This window comes from Oryza glaberrima, chromosome 6 (genome assembly GCF_000147395.1).
Source record: "Oryza glaberrima chromosome 6, OglaRS2, whole genome shotgun sequence".
NCBI classification, from domain to species: Eukaryota; Viridiplantae; Streptophyta; class Magnoliopsida; order Poales; family Poaceae; genus Oryza; species Oryza glaberrima.
Genome location: NC_068331.1, coordinates 4,046,376 through 4,062,198, shown reverse-complemented (window position 1 = coordinate 4,062,198; position 15,823 = coordinate 4,046,376). Strand labels below are relative to the sequence as shown.

Below are 15,823 nucleotides of genomic sequence, written 5' to 3'. Positions count from 1 at the left end.
ATCGTAAAATCAAGATACTGAAGAAGAATCATCAAACAAAAAGAAGCACTCTAATGAACATAAGAAAGCAAAAGAGAGGCTAAAAGGGAAGGGAAAAGCGCAAAATTATGTAATTCAGATCTGTTCTTTTTTTTTTTATGAATAACTAATCAACAACCTGAACTAATTTAGTAGTACTAGTCTCTGCAACTGCAGATTTAATCACAAGATACACATATATGCGGCGAAAGACGCAAAAGTCGGTGAGAAATTAGAGGTCTCACGTGTCGTTGGGAGTTGATCGTGGCGAGAGAGCGGAAGCCAGGAATCAAAACCTTAGCTGATACCATGTGAGACCAATGAACGTGGAGCGATATCGATTGATCACGAAATCACTGGCTTATTCATCTCAAACCGGCTTATAGAATCACAACCGGAAGAGGAAAGCGAGAGGAATTAATCCGCAAAGAAAATGCTAAGCGAGAGTATGTATCAAAATAAATATATATTACCTGCATGAAATATAACTCTTAACAGTTTGCATCAAAATATCAAATGAATCCAGCCACATGCATAGAACTTGCCTCGATCGAGCAACAAAATCATGACATCAACTACCTCTAATACCATCATCCAATCATTCGATCACATATCAACAGGGAGGTAGGAGATGATCATACTACCTGCTTCTCTGCTTTCATATGCACGATCGAGGCGGTGGCTGCTAGCTTCTGACGACGAACTGCAGAGAGCACGATGCAGCAATGGCGCCATTCGCCTCTGTTGCTCGTCGATGCAACCGCACGCGGCACGCCCGTGCCACACGTGTGGAGAGAGAGATGCTATTGGGACCCACTTTATTTTCTACTACGTCCACGAGCATTGGAGTTTATCACAACTAATGCCACCTGTGGTGGGTCCCACACGTATGTACTACAACTAAGAGCAGGTACAATAGCAGGCTATAAGCCAGCTGCAAATATATTTTAAGAAGATAAATAAGAGAGAATAGCAGCGGGCTACAGATTTGTAGCCAGCTGTAGCACAGACTCCAAGACGCAGTGTGTGTATGACAGATGGGACCATGTATTAATAGTATAGTATGTAACTATTGTATGGATGAGCTATTAGATTGGCTATAGATAAATTAGAGCTAGTAGTTGGCTATACTATTAAACTTGCTCTAATAAGTGTTAAAATTTGCATCAATTAATTGGAGATCGTAGTGTATATGGTTTCTTTTACACCTTGACATTTCTAGCGTTGTTGGGCTACTGGCGGATTAAATATCATGAAAACCACTGTACATGAATACCACCAAACGTATTCTCCAAACAGTTGGCGGTATTGAGAAAAACATTTTTTTTAAAATTTTTTTTCCTAATATATATTTTCCTATTTGGCATGTATAAAATGGTAGTACAATGCATCAAGGTGTTGTGTCATAAAAAGCTCATCTTTCCTACTGCTCTCCCAAGTACACAGATTGTGCTCTCTTTTGACCATGAGGGAGGTAGAAGAAGTTAGCAAATGGAGACGCCGTTGCTGCTACTTCTGGATCCTATTCCCGTTGGTAAGGAACAACTCCCTTTTTTCTGGGTCTTATAGGCTATCTCCCTTTTGATTTCATATATATGTGGAGGCTGGAATATTCACATGAATATATATATTGTTTATGATGAAGTATCTGCAGAGATACGCGAGAAACATTTGTTATCCACGTGTGTAGCATCCTCATCACTCTCCGCCCATCCACCCACACACCATATCCCTAAAGGCGTGCAGTAACGCTATTTTAAAATTCTTTGGATGTACTATAGTGAGTATATAACGCTTTACATGTTAAGAGATAGGATCTCGACATATTAAATGTAAAAATATGTATTTCAACGATTTGTTTTGAACTTCCCTTTAAAGAGGGCAGGAGCGTTACCAATCCTCAATCGATATCTATTGGTACCCGTGTGCTTTCTTCGGTGTCACTTAGGGGACTATAAATCTAGATTGTTAATAAGTATAGCTAACACAGGGAAAATCCGAAGAATACTGAAATTATGCGTTTTATCCCCAATTTTATCTTTCTCATACATTCTCATATGTGTGCAGGCTGTGATTGCAACATGCATGACAATCACAGTAGTCACCTTCTGCTCCACTACGATGTACATGACAGAGGTGATGGGTGAGGCCACCAAGGGCGCCATGGATTCGGCTTTGATGCACATCGCCGGCAACATGCGACCTCTTCTTGAAGCAAATCGCTCAGTTTTCATCATTGCCAACACCTTGCATGTTCAGGGCAACATGGCTTCCTTTTCTCATGTATGTACCTGTCATTTTTTTTATCCATATTTTTAGTTTTTTTTAAGAAACACACAAGAAATTAAAACCGTGTTTTATTAATTCTCTTGCGGTGACTAACCTTGATATAAATGGTATTCTTGTCGATTTCATATAACGGGGATATCTCCTCTTTAAAATAAGAATCTCAGTGATTTTTCTTGTCTCTGTATATATGAATATATAGCAAATATCAGCAAGTGATATCTGTACTGATTCAGTATATTAATGCTGCTTAAACTCTTCATGTTTCCAATATCATTATATCTTTATTTTTTTTTATTTTGCACTAAGAAATAACAATAATATTATGTAAGCAACAACATTATTACTGTAAAAATTACACTCAAATGTCGTTTTGTAATCGTGTACTGCATGGTTGTCCGTGTCTGACTGCCAGGTGGGACCCAAGCTGTTCTTGGCCTTCTCCATGCAGCCGCTGCTCGCTCAAATCTCCTACGCCGCCGTCGATGGCGCCGCCTTCGCCTACTACCGCGCCGGCGGCGGCGACGGCGAGGCGAGAGCGATGTTCGCGAGGCCGAACGGCACGTGGTTCACCCAGGCGGTTGATCCGGCGACCGGCCGGCCCGTCGGGAACGCCACGGCGGCGGCGCTGCACCAGCAGCTGCCGCCCAACGTGACGCGGCTCCTGCTCGACGGCGGCGGCGGCGGCGCGTCTCTCGCCGACGGGTGGGCGCGCCCCGGCGTGCGGATGCTGTTCCTCTCGGCCCCGGTTGGCGGCGGCGGCGGCGCGGTCTCCGCCGCCGTGGCCGTCGACGACGTCGTCCTCCGTGGCGCCGCCGGCCTTAGGCAGCTCGGTGACCTGGGCATGTACTACGCGGTCGCCGGCAACGGCGGCGCCACCGCCGCACCACCGGCGCCGGAGCCGGCGGCATATAGATCTTTGCTCGGCGACGGCGCCGCGGCGGAGGAGATGGCGTTGTTCTCGAGCGTGAAGTGCACCGCGTCCGCCATTGACGCGCCGCCCAAGCTCGACGTGCACGGTGTCAAGTCTGACAAGTACAGATTCGCGTGCACCAACTTTGACATATCCGGAGTACAAATGGTGCGTGAGGCAATTTAATTTAATTTAATTTGATTTAATCTGATTTCTATCTATCCGGAGTACATTGATCTGCCTCATTAATTAAGTGCATAGCCGCTGCTTAATTTACTTTTTCAAATAAACTGGCTAAGGGCATGTAAAATGATTGTCAATAGTAGTCTCTTAGCGTTGCTAATTAGGAATATTTGTTGACATGGAGGAAAGAGAAAGAGGAGAGACAAAACATCGTTGTTATGCATGACAACAGCTTAATAACGACTCTTAATCACTATAATATGAAAATATGGTTGCATGAGGGTAAGAAAATGGAAAGAATATTAACAAAAGGAATATTTTTTGAGTTAATGATTAGAGCCTTTGTCGTCTCAACTATTGTAAATACATGGTCTTTAAATAATATTGTATTGTTTAAGAGACCATACTCGTCTCTACCATTGAACATGCCCTAAAGGGCATATACGATGGTCCTTAATGGAGGGCGCTCTTAGCCTTATTAATTAGAAATTTTTGTTAATATGGAAAAGAGAAAGATGGGAGACAGAGCATTTTACATAGACTATTAGCCTCTATAAAATGAAAACATGGTTGCATTTGGTGAAAAAAAATATGTACTGAGAACTAATGGTTAGAGTTTTTGTTATCTTAGCTTTAATACGAACATGGTCTCTACTAAATAATCTTATATTGTACCCTACCATTGAACATTCCCTAATGTTTCAAACCTGTTATATTTTCGAACTTTCAAATGTTAGAAATTCACTTCAGCATAATACTGCAAGCAAACTAAACTGGTGCCAAACCAGCGTTGGCATATATACCAATAAGGATATATACATAGTAATATACGGTAAAGAGATCTGGAAGACGAGATATCATATACTTAATTTGATTGATTTCCTTTCCTTAATGCAGATATCATCTCCATATTTCCATAACAACAAATTCAAATTTCATAAAATTTCATACGTGCGTGTCCTAGCTAGCTGCGTACGTACGTCCATGCACACATGCACTGCTTCGATGATTTCTCGATCGAGCTAGTCTAGCTAATTAACCCATGCTGCTCTGGATTGGCTCGTGCGTTGCCGTTGCAGGGTTTCAGGGTGGTGCTCCGGAAGAGCGCGATGGTGGGCGTGTTCCGGCGGGGCGGCGTGACGATGGTGGCGGTGGCGTGCGCGGCGGCGGCGGCGGCGACGGTGGCGTGCGTGCTGATGGCGCGGGCGCTGCGGCGGGCGGTGGCGAGGGAGGCGGCGCTGGGCGCCGACCTCGCGAGGCACAGGGACGCGCTCCGGCAGGCGGAGCGCAAGAGCATGAACAAGAGCAACGCCTTCGCCAGCGCCAGCCACGACATCCGCTCCGCGCTCGCCGCCGTCGCCGGGCTCGTCGAGGTGTCGCGCCCCGAGGCCAACCCCAACATCGTCGACAACCTCAACCAGATGGAGCTCTGCACCAACAAGCTGCTTGGTAAGCACAACAACAAAAATAATAATAATGATCATATTCAGTGGCGGATCTAGAAAATCGATTCGTTGGTGTCATAACGTGTCTATCGGTGTCATAGTATGCTAATTATACTTAGATCATGGTGTTATAACATATGGATAATTAAGCAGTTTTGCTATAGATTCTACCGAAAGTCGTCGGTGTCGCCTGACACCGGTTCTAATACTGTAGATCCGCCCCTGATCGTATTTAGTGGCGGATCTAGAAATTTTTTGGAGCCTAGGCAAGAATATATTATCGCCGATAATTTAGATTGTAAAGCTAGTATATATCTTGAACATAGGTGCTACTCGAGTAAGTTGTATTGTTTGGTCTCTGTAGCTACAGTTTGATGGTTTGGTCCTTGTTTCCTCGTTTCTGTTTTTTCATCTAATTAATCTCCATTATAACCTAAGAGACAAAGTGATTAAGTATATTATTAATGAGTAATATGCTGCATATGCATTGGAGCAGTGTTGTTGTACGCATGGAGCCAGGGCAATTGCCCGTGGTGGCCGGGCGCTGCATCCGCCACTGATCGTATTGTTTTTCTTTTGTTGTTACTGTTTTATGCTTTCTTGTGTTGCCGACAAGATTTTGTTTGTTTGTTGCTCCATTGTCAATTGGGTACTTTAGCTCTATGGTTCGTCAAGGTTTTAGTTCAATTTTTGAAGAAGTGCTAAAGTGTACTCCCTCCATCCCAAAATATAAGGAATTTTAGATGGATGACACGTATTCTAGTACTATGAATCTAGACAAGAAGCCTATTCAGATTCGTAGTTCTAGGATATATCACATCCACCAAAATCCCTTATATTTTAGGACGGAGGGAATATAATTTGCTATCAGTCTCCAGAATGCTGGAATCATGAGAACATGTCAATTGATTTGGACATGTTTTTAAGTCAAACTTAAAGATTTTAAACATCAATATATTTTGTTAAATTGGACTTTGCTACGTACTTTTTTTTTCATGTGATTTATTTTTCTCTTATTTTATTTTTATTCTTTTTGCTGGGCCTGGTCTATTAATTTTGTCTTTATTTATTTATGCCATTTGCATATCTTGATCATAGTATAGATTATGGTCAAGCAGTTAACTGATGTCCTTGATCTGCAGCTGTAAGCATTTGGGAGTAGATAAATTCTAGTACTCCCTCCGTCCCTAAATATTTGACGCCATTGACTTTTTTAAATATGTTTGACCGTTCGTCTTATTTAAAAAACTTTTGTGAAATATATAAAACTATATGTATACATAAAAGTATATTTAACAATGAATCAAATGATAGGAAAAGAATTAATAAATACTTAATTTTTTTTGAATAAGAAGAACGGTCAAACATATTTAAAAAAGTTAACGGTGTCAAATATTTAGAGATGGAGGGAGTAATATCCTGGAAATTATTTATTAGTTTATAGTTTTTACTAGTTTACATCCAAACGGACCATACATGCCTAGCACTCCAGTTAGGTTAGCTTCGCTAACTCATTTTTAAGATTTTTACACTGTCAAAGTGTGCTTGCTTGGCTACTCGATGAGTTATAAGCCATAGGCAAATTTGAATTTTAGAACTTATTTTTAGAGCTGCTTTAGAGGCCTTTAAAGTTGTATCCTAAAATCATTTTTGTTGCTTAGGTCACATGTTTTGGGAATTTATCATATCCTATTACAACTTATTTTACAACATATTTATGTTTTAAAACTTGCGTGTAATATGTAATTTTCATGCATGTAAAATAACTGTAAATGCAATGTTTTGTTCTTTTGCACCAGTGAATGTATATACACATATAAATATATTATCTTTGTTAGGAGTATGTTCTAAGGCTGCGTTCGTTTGTGTGATATAGGGTGAGAAAGCACCTTGTTTTCCGCGCGCACGCTTCCCAAACTACTAAACGGTGAGTTTTTTGTAAAAATTTTCTATAGGAAAGTTGCTTTAAAAAGTCATATTAATCCATTTTGAAATTTAAAATAGTTAATACTCAATTAATCATGCGCTAATGGCTCACCTCGTTTTACGTATCTTCCCAATCTCCCCCAATCTCCTTCTCCTCAAACACACCCTAAGTTTTTGTTAGGAGTAATTTTGTTGGACCTATCAATATATGTCCTCATGACTGACCTGCTATAACTTTTGCAGATATACTGAACTCAATACTAGACACAACTAAGGTGGAATCAGGGAAGGTGCAGCTGGAGGAAGTGGAGTTCAACATGGCAGACGTTTTGGAAGAATCCGTGGACATGGCGAATGTTGTCGGCATCAACAAAGGGATCGAAGTGATCTGGGATCCCTGCGATTTCTCTGTCATGAAATGCGACAACATCATCGGTGATAGTAAGAGATTCAAGCAGATCCTTGACAACCTTCTTGGCAATGCCATGAAATTCACACAAGAAGGTCATGTAATTCTCCGGGCTTGGGCCAATAGGCCGATTGCGAGGGGTTCAATCGGTGCTCCTTCGAGATTTGCTTATCGAAGCCTCGAGAACAATTTCTTCAGCTTCTTCTTTGGAGCAAAGGAAGACAGAGTCTCGCAGAATTCTTTCAATCCTTTGCAGAATGATCCCAACTCGGTTGAGTTTTACTTTGAGGTAGTTGATACTGGCATTGGGATCCCCAAGGAGAAGAGAGAGTCTGTGTTTGAGAACTATGTTCAGGTGAAAGAAGGGCATGGAGGCACTGGTCTTGGACTTGGAATCGTGCAATCCTTTGTAAGTTTTATCTTTTTTATCCTACACCTCTCAAATATGCATGCTACATGTTCATTTTTAGTTGAAGTCCTTGAATAGTTACTACTCCCTCCGTCCCACAATATAAGAGATTTTCAGTTTTTGCTTGTAACGTTTGACCACTCGTCTTATTCAAATTTTTTTTGCAAATATAAAAAATGAAAAGTTGTGCTTAAAGTACTGTAGATAATAAAGTAAGTCACAAATAAAATAATTAATAATTTCAAAAAATTTTGAATAAGACGAGTGGTCAAACGTTACAAGCAAAAACTCAAAATCCCTTATATTATGAGACGGAGGGAGTAGCAAAATTTATACATGCATATATGACGTATTGGATATATGAAAAGTATGTTTCAAAAAATAATCTGAAAAGTATATGTTACTGAATTTATCGTTAAAATACATAGATACTAAAATAGATACAAGTTTTGTGAAGGGTCGTAAAGATACTTTGCCAGTCGAAGGATCCAACGGTCTACAAAATCCAGAGCAAAAATTGGATTGTCCGCATTTAGATGACATGGCACGTTATTGTTTTGAGAAAGATTAGTTTTTTCACTACTTTAGATTGCTAATATTCTTTTATTGACAGGTTCGTCTGATGGGAGGAGAGATAAGTATCAAAGAAAAGGAACCAGGGGAGAGAGGAACATGCTTTGGGTTCAATGTTCTTCTGAAGACTAGTGGAAACCAAGCAGCTGAAGAAGATATAGAGGAAGGGCCATCAACAGTGAGTGAATTAGACATCCGAGCCTCAGTGTTCAGGGAGACTAACTGCTTCAAGGGTTGGCATTGCATCCTCTTTGTTCATGGTGATGAGACCAGAAGAGTCTTGCAAGCTTGGATGGAGAGCATTGGGATGAAAGTTTGGATGGTCCCAGGAGTTGAGTCCATCTCTTCTACATTGGAGAAGGCGCGATCCTCCCGCGATGATTGTGATGTCGATCGATGCTTCAGCTCCAAGGAGATGGTCAGCCAGGTTCTTCCAACTACATTGAGGAACAATAATATCATGGCACGCAATCTTGGAGAGCATCATCCACTTGGCATGCTTCTCATTGTTGATGTGTCAAATGGGCAGCTTGAGAATATTCAGAGACAGGCAAGAGATTTTACCCAAATGAGGAGTCAAGTTCCATGCAAATTTGTCTGCTTGACTGATCTGAGGACCTCTTATAAAGATTTTAGAAGGTTTGAGGAGATGAGCTGCGATCTCATCTTGCGAAAACCGGTGCACGGGTCTCGGTTGTACTCTCTTCTTATGACTCTAAGAGATGTCCAGTCCTCGCCTATGCACAGATCATCTCTTGTTGGCCATGAGAATTATGTCACTAGGCATCAAGATTCTGCAAATATTGTTGCATTAGCTGAAGTTGGACGCTTGGATCAGGGGCTAAAAACTGAAGAAGATAGGCCATTGGATGGCATGCATGTGTTGCTGGTTGAAGACACTTTGGTGCTACAAACTATTCAGAGAAAGATGTTGAACCAACTAGGAGCAATAGTTGAATTGGCAGGGGATGGAGCTAAGGCTGTGGATATGTTCAGAGATGCTATTGAGAGAGCAAGTGTTTCAGAAGAGCATAGTGTACCCTTGCCCTATGATGTCATCTTCATGGATTGCCAGGTTTGTTTCACCTTCTAGCAACACAAATCTGCTCTTATCATTTCAACTACTTACCTTAGCTTGTTTTGTTCTTTCTATGCTAATTACAGTGATACTTCTCATAGTTTGATACTAAAAAAAATATCATGCATATAATGCTTGGCTTATTGTGATAATGACATTACTAGTAACAATTTGTTGTTTCAGATGCCGCGAATGGATGGCTATGAAGCAACTAGGCGCATCCGCGAGGAAGAAAGCCGCTACGGAATTCGCACTCCGATCATTGCATTGACTGCTCATTCTATGGAGGATGATCTTCAGAAGGCTATTGATGTTGGGATGGATCTACACATGACAAAGCCGATAGAGAGGAAAAGAATAGTAGAAGCTGTTCATGGTGTCTGCAAAGGCAAAAACTGATTGATGTTTACACAACACCTCGTATCGCGAAGGACTCAAAGAAGATGTGATTCCGTTGAGTAGGATGATGATTATTACATCATGTAATTAGCATCTGAAGTTAGTGATCTTTGAGTATTCCAGTGAGCATTGGAATCGATCTTTGAACTAAAATGTTTACCTTTTACCAAGATTGAACCATAATGTTGTAGCAAACTTGGATGGTTAAAGACTTCCCTTTTGATTTATCTATGCCATGGTGAGTTTCCATATTTTTTCAGTCTGAGAAGGTGCAGCAAACACTAGATGTGGTTGCTTGGTTAGAAACAAACACAGATAAATTTGACTAGAAAAGGCGCTGACATTACAGCATTATATTTTCTTCTTATCTTGATCTAACCATACTCACTTCCATAGCCAACCCTAGAGAAGAGATAAAGCAAGATTACAAGCCACTACTGTCCCTAGATCCTAGTATACACAAAGCCTGGATGAAGTAGCACAGATCAGGCAGCACAGCTGACTCTTTTAGATTATGCAAAATCTTTGGTGTCCGAAATGATGGATTCATATGCAGGCACCAAGTGGAAAAAGGTCACAGCCCAATTCATTGTCCATGAATGGGAGATCATCCTTCTCCTGCATTGGAATTAGAATTAAGGCTTCAGTAAACCATCATTTCTTTCAGAAGAATATATGCAAAAGGTAAAGTCCCATGGAGATTAGATAAGTTAGAACCAAGTTAAATATGGCTCAAGAACATTTCTATAATATAAAACAAGATGGAAAATGCAAATATTAGGTACTGCTAGGCATATCCTGTTTATGTGTAGGTTACAACTGTTTACAGCTTAATATTTAGAGTGGCCTTGTTCTTTGTGCTTAAATACAGTGGAGTCAATTTAAATTACTCAATGAGAAGGAAGAGCATATTCATGTAGATAAATATTTAAAACTATATGGGGAAAAAGGAAAGGAAAATTAGAGGTTCATACCACTTTGATTATGGAATTGAGAAGGCCATCAAAATTGCAGCCACTAGAATTAAATCCACCCTGCAGCTTTGAACTACCCAAGTCATATGTATTCTTCTGCTTCATTTTCTCTTCTGATATTCTTGTGTCAAACTTCATTTGCGGAAGTATTGACGCACTTGCATTTGTTTGGTCAGCCAAATGGGCACCAATATTATGGTTAAAACTTCCGCTGTCCAATCTTTGGTTTTGAGTATTATGAATTTGGGTATCACTTGGCAGTTGAGTGCTTGGCATTGAACTCCATATAATGTTTGAGCTCTGTATATGATCTTGTTTCTGTCCATCCATTTTCTGCAAAGAATTGCTTGCACCTCCGAACTGCAAGTAGTCTGAACGTCTTGCAGTATCAAGAGGGAGAATTATAGTACTGCCAGAAGAACTAGCTCCAGTTTTGGCATTTTTGGCTAATGCAAGATTGTCAGAAGGGGAGACAAGCATGCTAACTGAAAATTTCCCCTGCTGGCCAATCTCTCTCTGTGAAGCTGCCAAACTAGTATCTAGCTTTGTTGCAACAGCGCCATCAAATGAACTGTGCAATGGTAACCTGTCAGCAGAAAATCCACCATCTATTGGAAGAGCACCCTGCTGGGATATACTAGAATCTCCCAAATTGGTGGAAACCCCAAGAGTCCTCTCAAGAAGTGCTGAACTTGAAGGCGGTATCCGTATCGATGGCGGCATGCTAACTTTGGCTTGTTTGCACTCCAAGAGTTCTTGTGGTGGCAATGAACTGCTTGGAACTCTTTGGAGTGTGCTGGACAAAGTGTTGGTCAGAGAACTCCCAGAAAAAACATCAGACAGACCATTACCCTCTTGATGAATCCAGTTCTGTTGAAGCTGAGGTTGCCCGATTGCCGCAGTCAAGCCTTGTGCTAGATTTGCCTGCTGGTTTTCTTCCAAGCAATGGCCAATTGTGACATTTCCTGTAGCAGTCTGAATTGTGCTGGAGGGGGCAGCAAGCTCCTGAAGTCCGAAAGCCGCGGCGGCGCTAGTTCGGGTTAGCAGGCCATGTGGATTGAAAGATGGAAGAGCAGCAGAAGGTGCAAAAGGTTGATAGCTCTGGAGTCCTTCAAATGCTCCCATATGCAAGAAGGAGGGATCTCTGCCTCCAAAGGCAGCAACAATGCTGGCTTGTTGTGATGCTACAGCACTTAGTCTCTTGAGGTAAAGCCTGTACTTCTGCATGTCACATGAAAATCAACTGATTAGATATGGACTTGAGTTTTTAAACAGCAAATCACCTATTTTCAGATTTAGATAGCACATTGTTTAGGATTTGTCATACGAGATGTTTGCACATTCTTGCATTTCAACAGTTTAATAAAATCTAGTTGCATATGAACAACAAAGATAAAATGGTGGAACCTCGTTCAATTTATCCTGTATGACACCATAAAATTCTAGCTAGCCATGAAAGTAGTAGGAAACATCAGCTCTGTTCTAGTACTCTTACTGCATCAACACTAAATAAAAGGTGATGAGAGACTGAGTCAAATTCAAACATGATTATAGGTGTGCCACTTCACAACCAACAATGCTAACAAGAATTTCGTGAGCCGAAGAAAATATTTGCAAGAATTTGGAGGAAATACTGATCTAAACATCTGAAGTATTGCACATTTTTCAGATATGGATGACCAAAATATATGCAGGTTCAGTTCAGTGGCAACTCAACCAAAACCCTCTCTGCTGTTTGGATTCAGATCCCATCGCCGGAGCCCCTGCGCCGCCGCCATCCCCTAGCTGGCCCGCTGCCACAGCGACGAGGCCGGCCAGTTTGAGCCGCGGCGGCGCCATCGTGGCCGCCTGGATCGCTTACTCTGGTAGAGTGAAGGTCTACCCAGCTACATATGCTGTGTGGCCGTGTGTGCTCAGGTGCAGACTCCTCCATTTCATTGATGAAATCAAATGGTGGGTGAAGCTTTGATTCGATGGTGTTCATCGGGATCGATGATAATTTTGCATCAGTGAAGAAAATGTGCAGTCTGTGTGGATCAATCCTGATCTGAAGTTTGTTGTACTACATTTCTGTGCAGGTTGAGTAAATGATGTGATAAAATGGTGAGTTTTTCAGAGTTCAGACAACCATGTGGTGGAGTCTTGAATTCTCGATGCTGTGCAGCATCAGCATTTGCAACATGTATAATGATAAGAGATTTTCTGTCACTTTGTGCAGGCCTGATGAATGAATGAATGAATGATGGACGACCTCATAAACTGAAGTAAAAACGCATCAGCAACTGAAGGTACAGAAGAACATGTAAAGGATGACGGTTGAGCAAAATTCAAGAGCTCTCATGAATGGATAAAAAGAAAAGAAAAAAAAAAGCACCCAGATAATTTTGTCATGGAAGTAAATGCTATACCTGTAGATGACTTGCAACATTTTCCCTGGTGAGTTTCTCCACATTCATAAGCTCAAGAATTCTTTTTGGTACAGCTTCTGCATCAACAGTGAGGTAAAAAAAAAAAAAGGACACAAACATAAATGAGTTTGCTGCAAACCTGCAAGGACATTTACAGAAAGGCAAAAAAGTGGGGTGGGGGGTGCTTTCTTACTGTCAATTCCAAGCTGGTTGACAGCGGCAACAAATTTTCGGTGCAGCTCAACTGACCATACAACTCTGGGCTTCTTTGCAGCTGAGGGCTCATCATTTTCTTGATAATCATTATCATCGCCTTCGTCGTCGTCCTCGCCGTGTAGTTCTTTCCTTTTCCTGCTGGACCTCCCATTTTGATCAGAAGAACCACAGGTAGGTTGGTATGGTCCATGATCAGTATCCGCGCTTTGCGGCTTATTGCATTCTTTGGAGAAATCAAGATTGTTTCGCTCACGATTACCGAACTTCCTCCTAACAACATGCTGCCATATGTTCCTTAGTTCTTCGATTCGGACCGGTTTTAGAAGATAGTCACAGGCACCATGAGTTATCCCCTTCATCACAGTCTTTGTCTCTCCATTTACTGATAACACTGCAGGCATTATACCCGATTAGCATCTCCATTTCTTTTGCTCAAATTCAGCTAAGACATTTTTACACAACAGCTGATCCTTCCTATCTAGAACTTTGTTTGTACTAAGGGGAAAAAATGAAAATCTGAACTTACTGATGACTGGGAGATCCATTTCAAGCCCCACAAGCTCAAGGAGCTTAAATCCGTCCATGTCGGGCATGTGGACATCACTGATGACAAGATCAAACATGTCCCTGTTCTCCCTGAGCAGCTTCAACGCAGTAATAGCCTGGTTGGTTGATGTTACTGTTAAAAATCACCATAAGAGAGCTCTTATCAGTGCACCATAGTAGGCATATTGCATTGCATTTATAAGATATACAGAAGTTCTAAAATGTGCCAAGTACTAATAAATTCAGAGAAAACACTAGTGCTAGTATCAGTGACATTTCAGATTTCTAAGAAAACTACAGTACTCCAATACAACAATGAACAATGCAAGCAGAAGCAAAAGAACAACACTGTCATTAACATGCAGAATCGAACAAAAAAACCAGCAAGTTGAGCATCATGGATAGCTGATAATGGAAGTACAATTAGCTGCGGTTACTGTAAATACTGACCATGGTATTGGCAGCGCCGGAGGAGGGTCTCAAGAACCTTGAGGCACACCGGGTCATCGTCGACGGCGAGGACCCGCATGCCGACGGGGAATTGATCCCTCTCCCTCCCCATCAATCCCTTCCTCTCCTCCATCCTCAAAGCACCCAGAAGCATCCCAATTTGACCCTAATTCAAGGCAGGAGCCCAAGAACAAGCCTGACGAGCTAGCAACTGAAACTGAAGCACCTAAAAACCTACCCAATCGGTTCAATTTCAGGCAAGAAAACCTGAAAGCTAACACAAGATGAGGCCTCCCAAATTGAGCCAATTCTCAGCAAGAAACAGAGCAATCCCGAGAAGCTGGAAGCAAAAAGAGCTAAGAAATGGAAAACTTTCCTCAAACCTCTAATAGGCTGAGACTAAAGAACACGAGAGGAAAATCCAAAGCCTAATGAAAAGATAGCAAGCACCTACTGCCAAAAACAAAACACCTGAAAAAAGAAAAGATCAGAGGAAGAAAAAAAAGAGAAGGGACAAAAGAAAAACAGTAGTAGGTGGATTTGGACCGGGTGGAGATGATGAAGATCAAATGAGATTAGATTGGAGAGACTTCAAGAACAAGCCCTCATCTTACTCCTCCATCATTATTGATGGCAAGAAGAGGTTGGAAAGCAAAAGGTGAGAGCAGCCCAGAAAGAAAGAGATGGCAAAGAAAACAAAAGGCAGAGACAGCGACCTTCCCAGGTGACCAATCAAGCAAGCAAAGCTAGCCACTGTCCTAACTACACCTCAGCTCAACCACACCACACAACTACACAAGGAGAAAGAACAGCAAGAAAGAACACCAGCTGCAGAAATTGTTCTTGCAATCTTACTTTCTTGGAGGTGAAAGTAGTAGTAGTAGTAGTGGTAGTAGCAGTAGCAAAGCTGAAGCCACTAGCAGCAAGAGCTAGCTGAGCTAGAGCAAGGTGAGTGAGGTTGGAAAGGAATGTCTTGCTGGGTGGCTGATTTATAAAGGATCAGAATGAGGGGGGCATGGGGATGAGTGGACTGATGACTGGTGACAAGGCAACAAGGCTGCATATGATACAATGTCCTGTTGCTAAGTGTGGACCTCACACCCCCACAAGCTTCCAACTTAATGTCAGCTTGAGACTTTTGTGAATGTGGCTCTAGTTTCCACCACTACACTACACTGCAACTACAACTACACTCTGCATTTTTTGTTTTTTGTACACCTTAGTGTGTGGAAAAGGCAAATGCTTATTAGGCAAGAGATTAGAGGACATGCATGATGCTGTTTGTATTTGATTACAGAAGAAAACTGAAGTTTGTTGATTTATCTCATTGAGAAATCATGGTGGTGAAATGTTAGAAAAAAAAAAGAAGAAGAAATCATGGTGGTGATCTTGACTTCTTTTTCATGACATTTCAGTCTAGCTTAACATTTTGTCTGGCTGACAGTGTGGAAAAATCATCCTTGGTTTACTAATCAAAATTTCTATCTCAAGTCGGAATTTGGTATTTTGCCACATTTCTGTTCCAATTTGGTAGAAAAGGGTTGATGAAATGTCAGAGCAATCTTCTGTCTATTTATATACGACATTGAA

The 15,823-nt window shown here is 41.4% G+C and overlaps 2 protein-coding genes across 2 annotated transcripts; one reads left to right on the top strand and one right to left on the bottom strand.

Moving 5' to 3' along the window:
- Positions 1–1,483: 1,483 nt before the first annotated feature.
- Positions 1,484–9,661, top strand: LOC127776298 (probable histidine kinase 2). The gene is made up of 7 exons (XM_052302656.1): positions 1,484–1,552; positions 2,086–2,301; positions 2,720–2,842; positions 4,480–4,849; positions 7,015–7,589; positions 8,203–9,237; positions 9,424–9,661. The coding sequence occupies exons 1-7, from the start codon at positions 1,484–1,486 to the stop codon at positions 9,637–9,639; spliced, it is 2,604 nt and encodes an 867-aa protein (XP_052158616.1). The 3' UTR covers positions 9,640–9,661.
- Positions 9,662–9,853: 192 nt separating this feature from the next.
- Positions 9,854–15,215, bottom strand: LOC127777107 (two-component response regulator ORR22). Its single transcript, XM_052303615.1, has 6 exons — positions 14,234–15,215; positions 13,764–13,916; positions 13,215–13,628; positions 13,022–13,098; positions 10,614–11,834; positions 9,854–10,257 (listed from the first exon to the last, which is right to left on the bottom strand). The coding sequence occupies exons 1-6, from the start codon at positions 14,385–14,387 to the stop codon at positions 10,186–10,188; spliced, it is 2,091 nt and encodes a 696-aa protein (XP_052159575.1). The 5' UTR covers positions 14,388–15,215; the 3' UTR covers positions 9,854–10,185.
- Between the last annotated feature and the right edge of the window lie 608 nt (positions 15,216–15,823).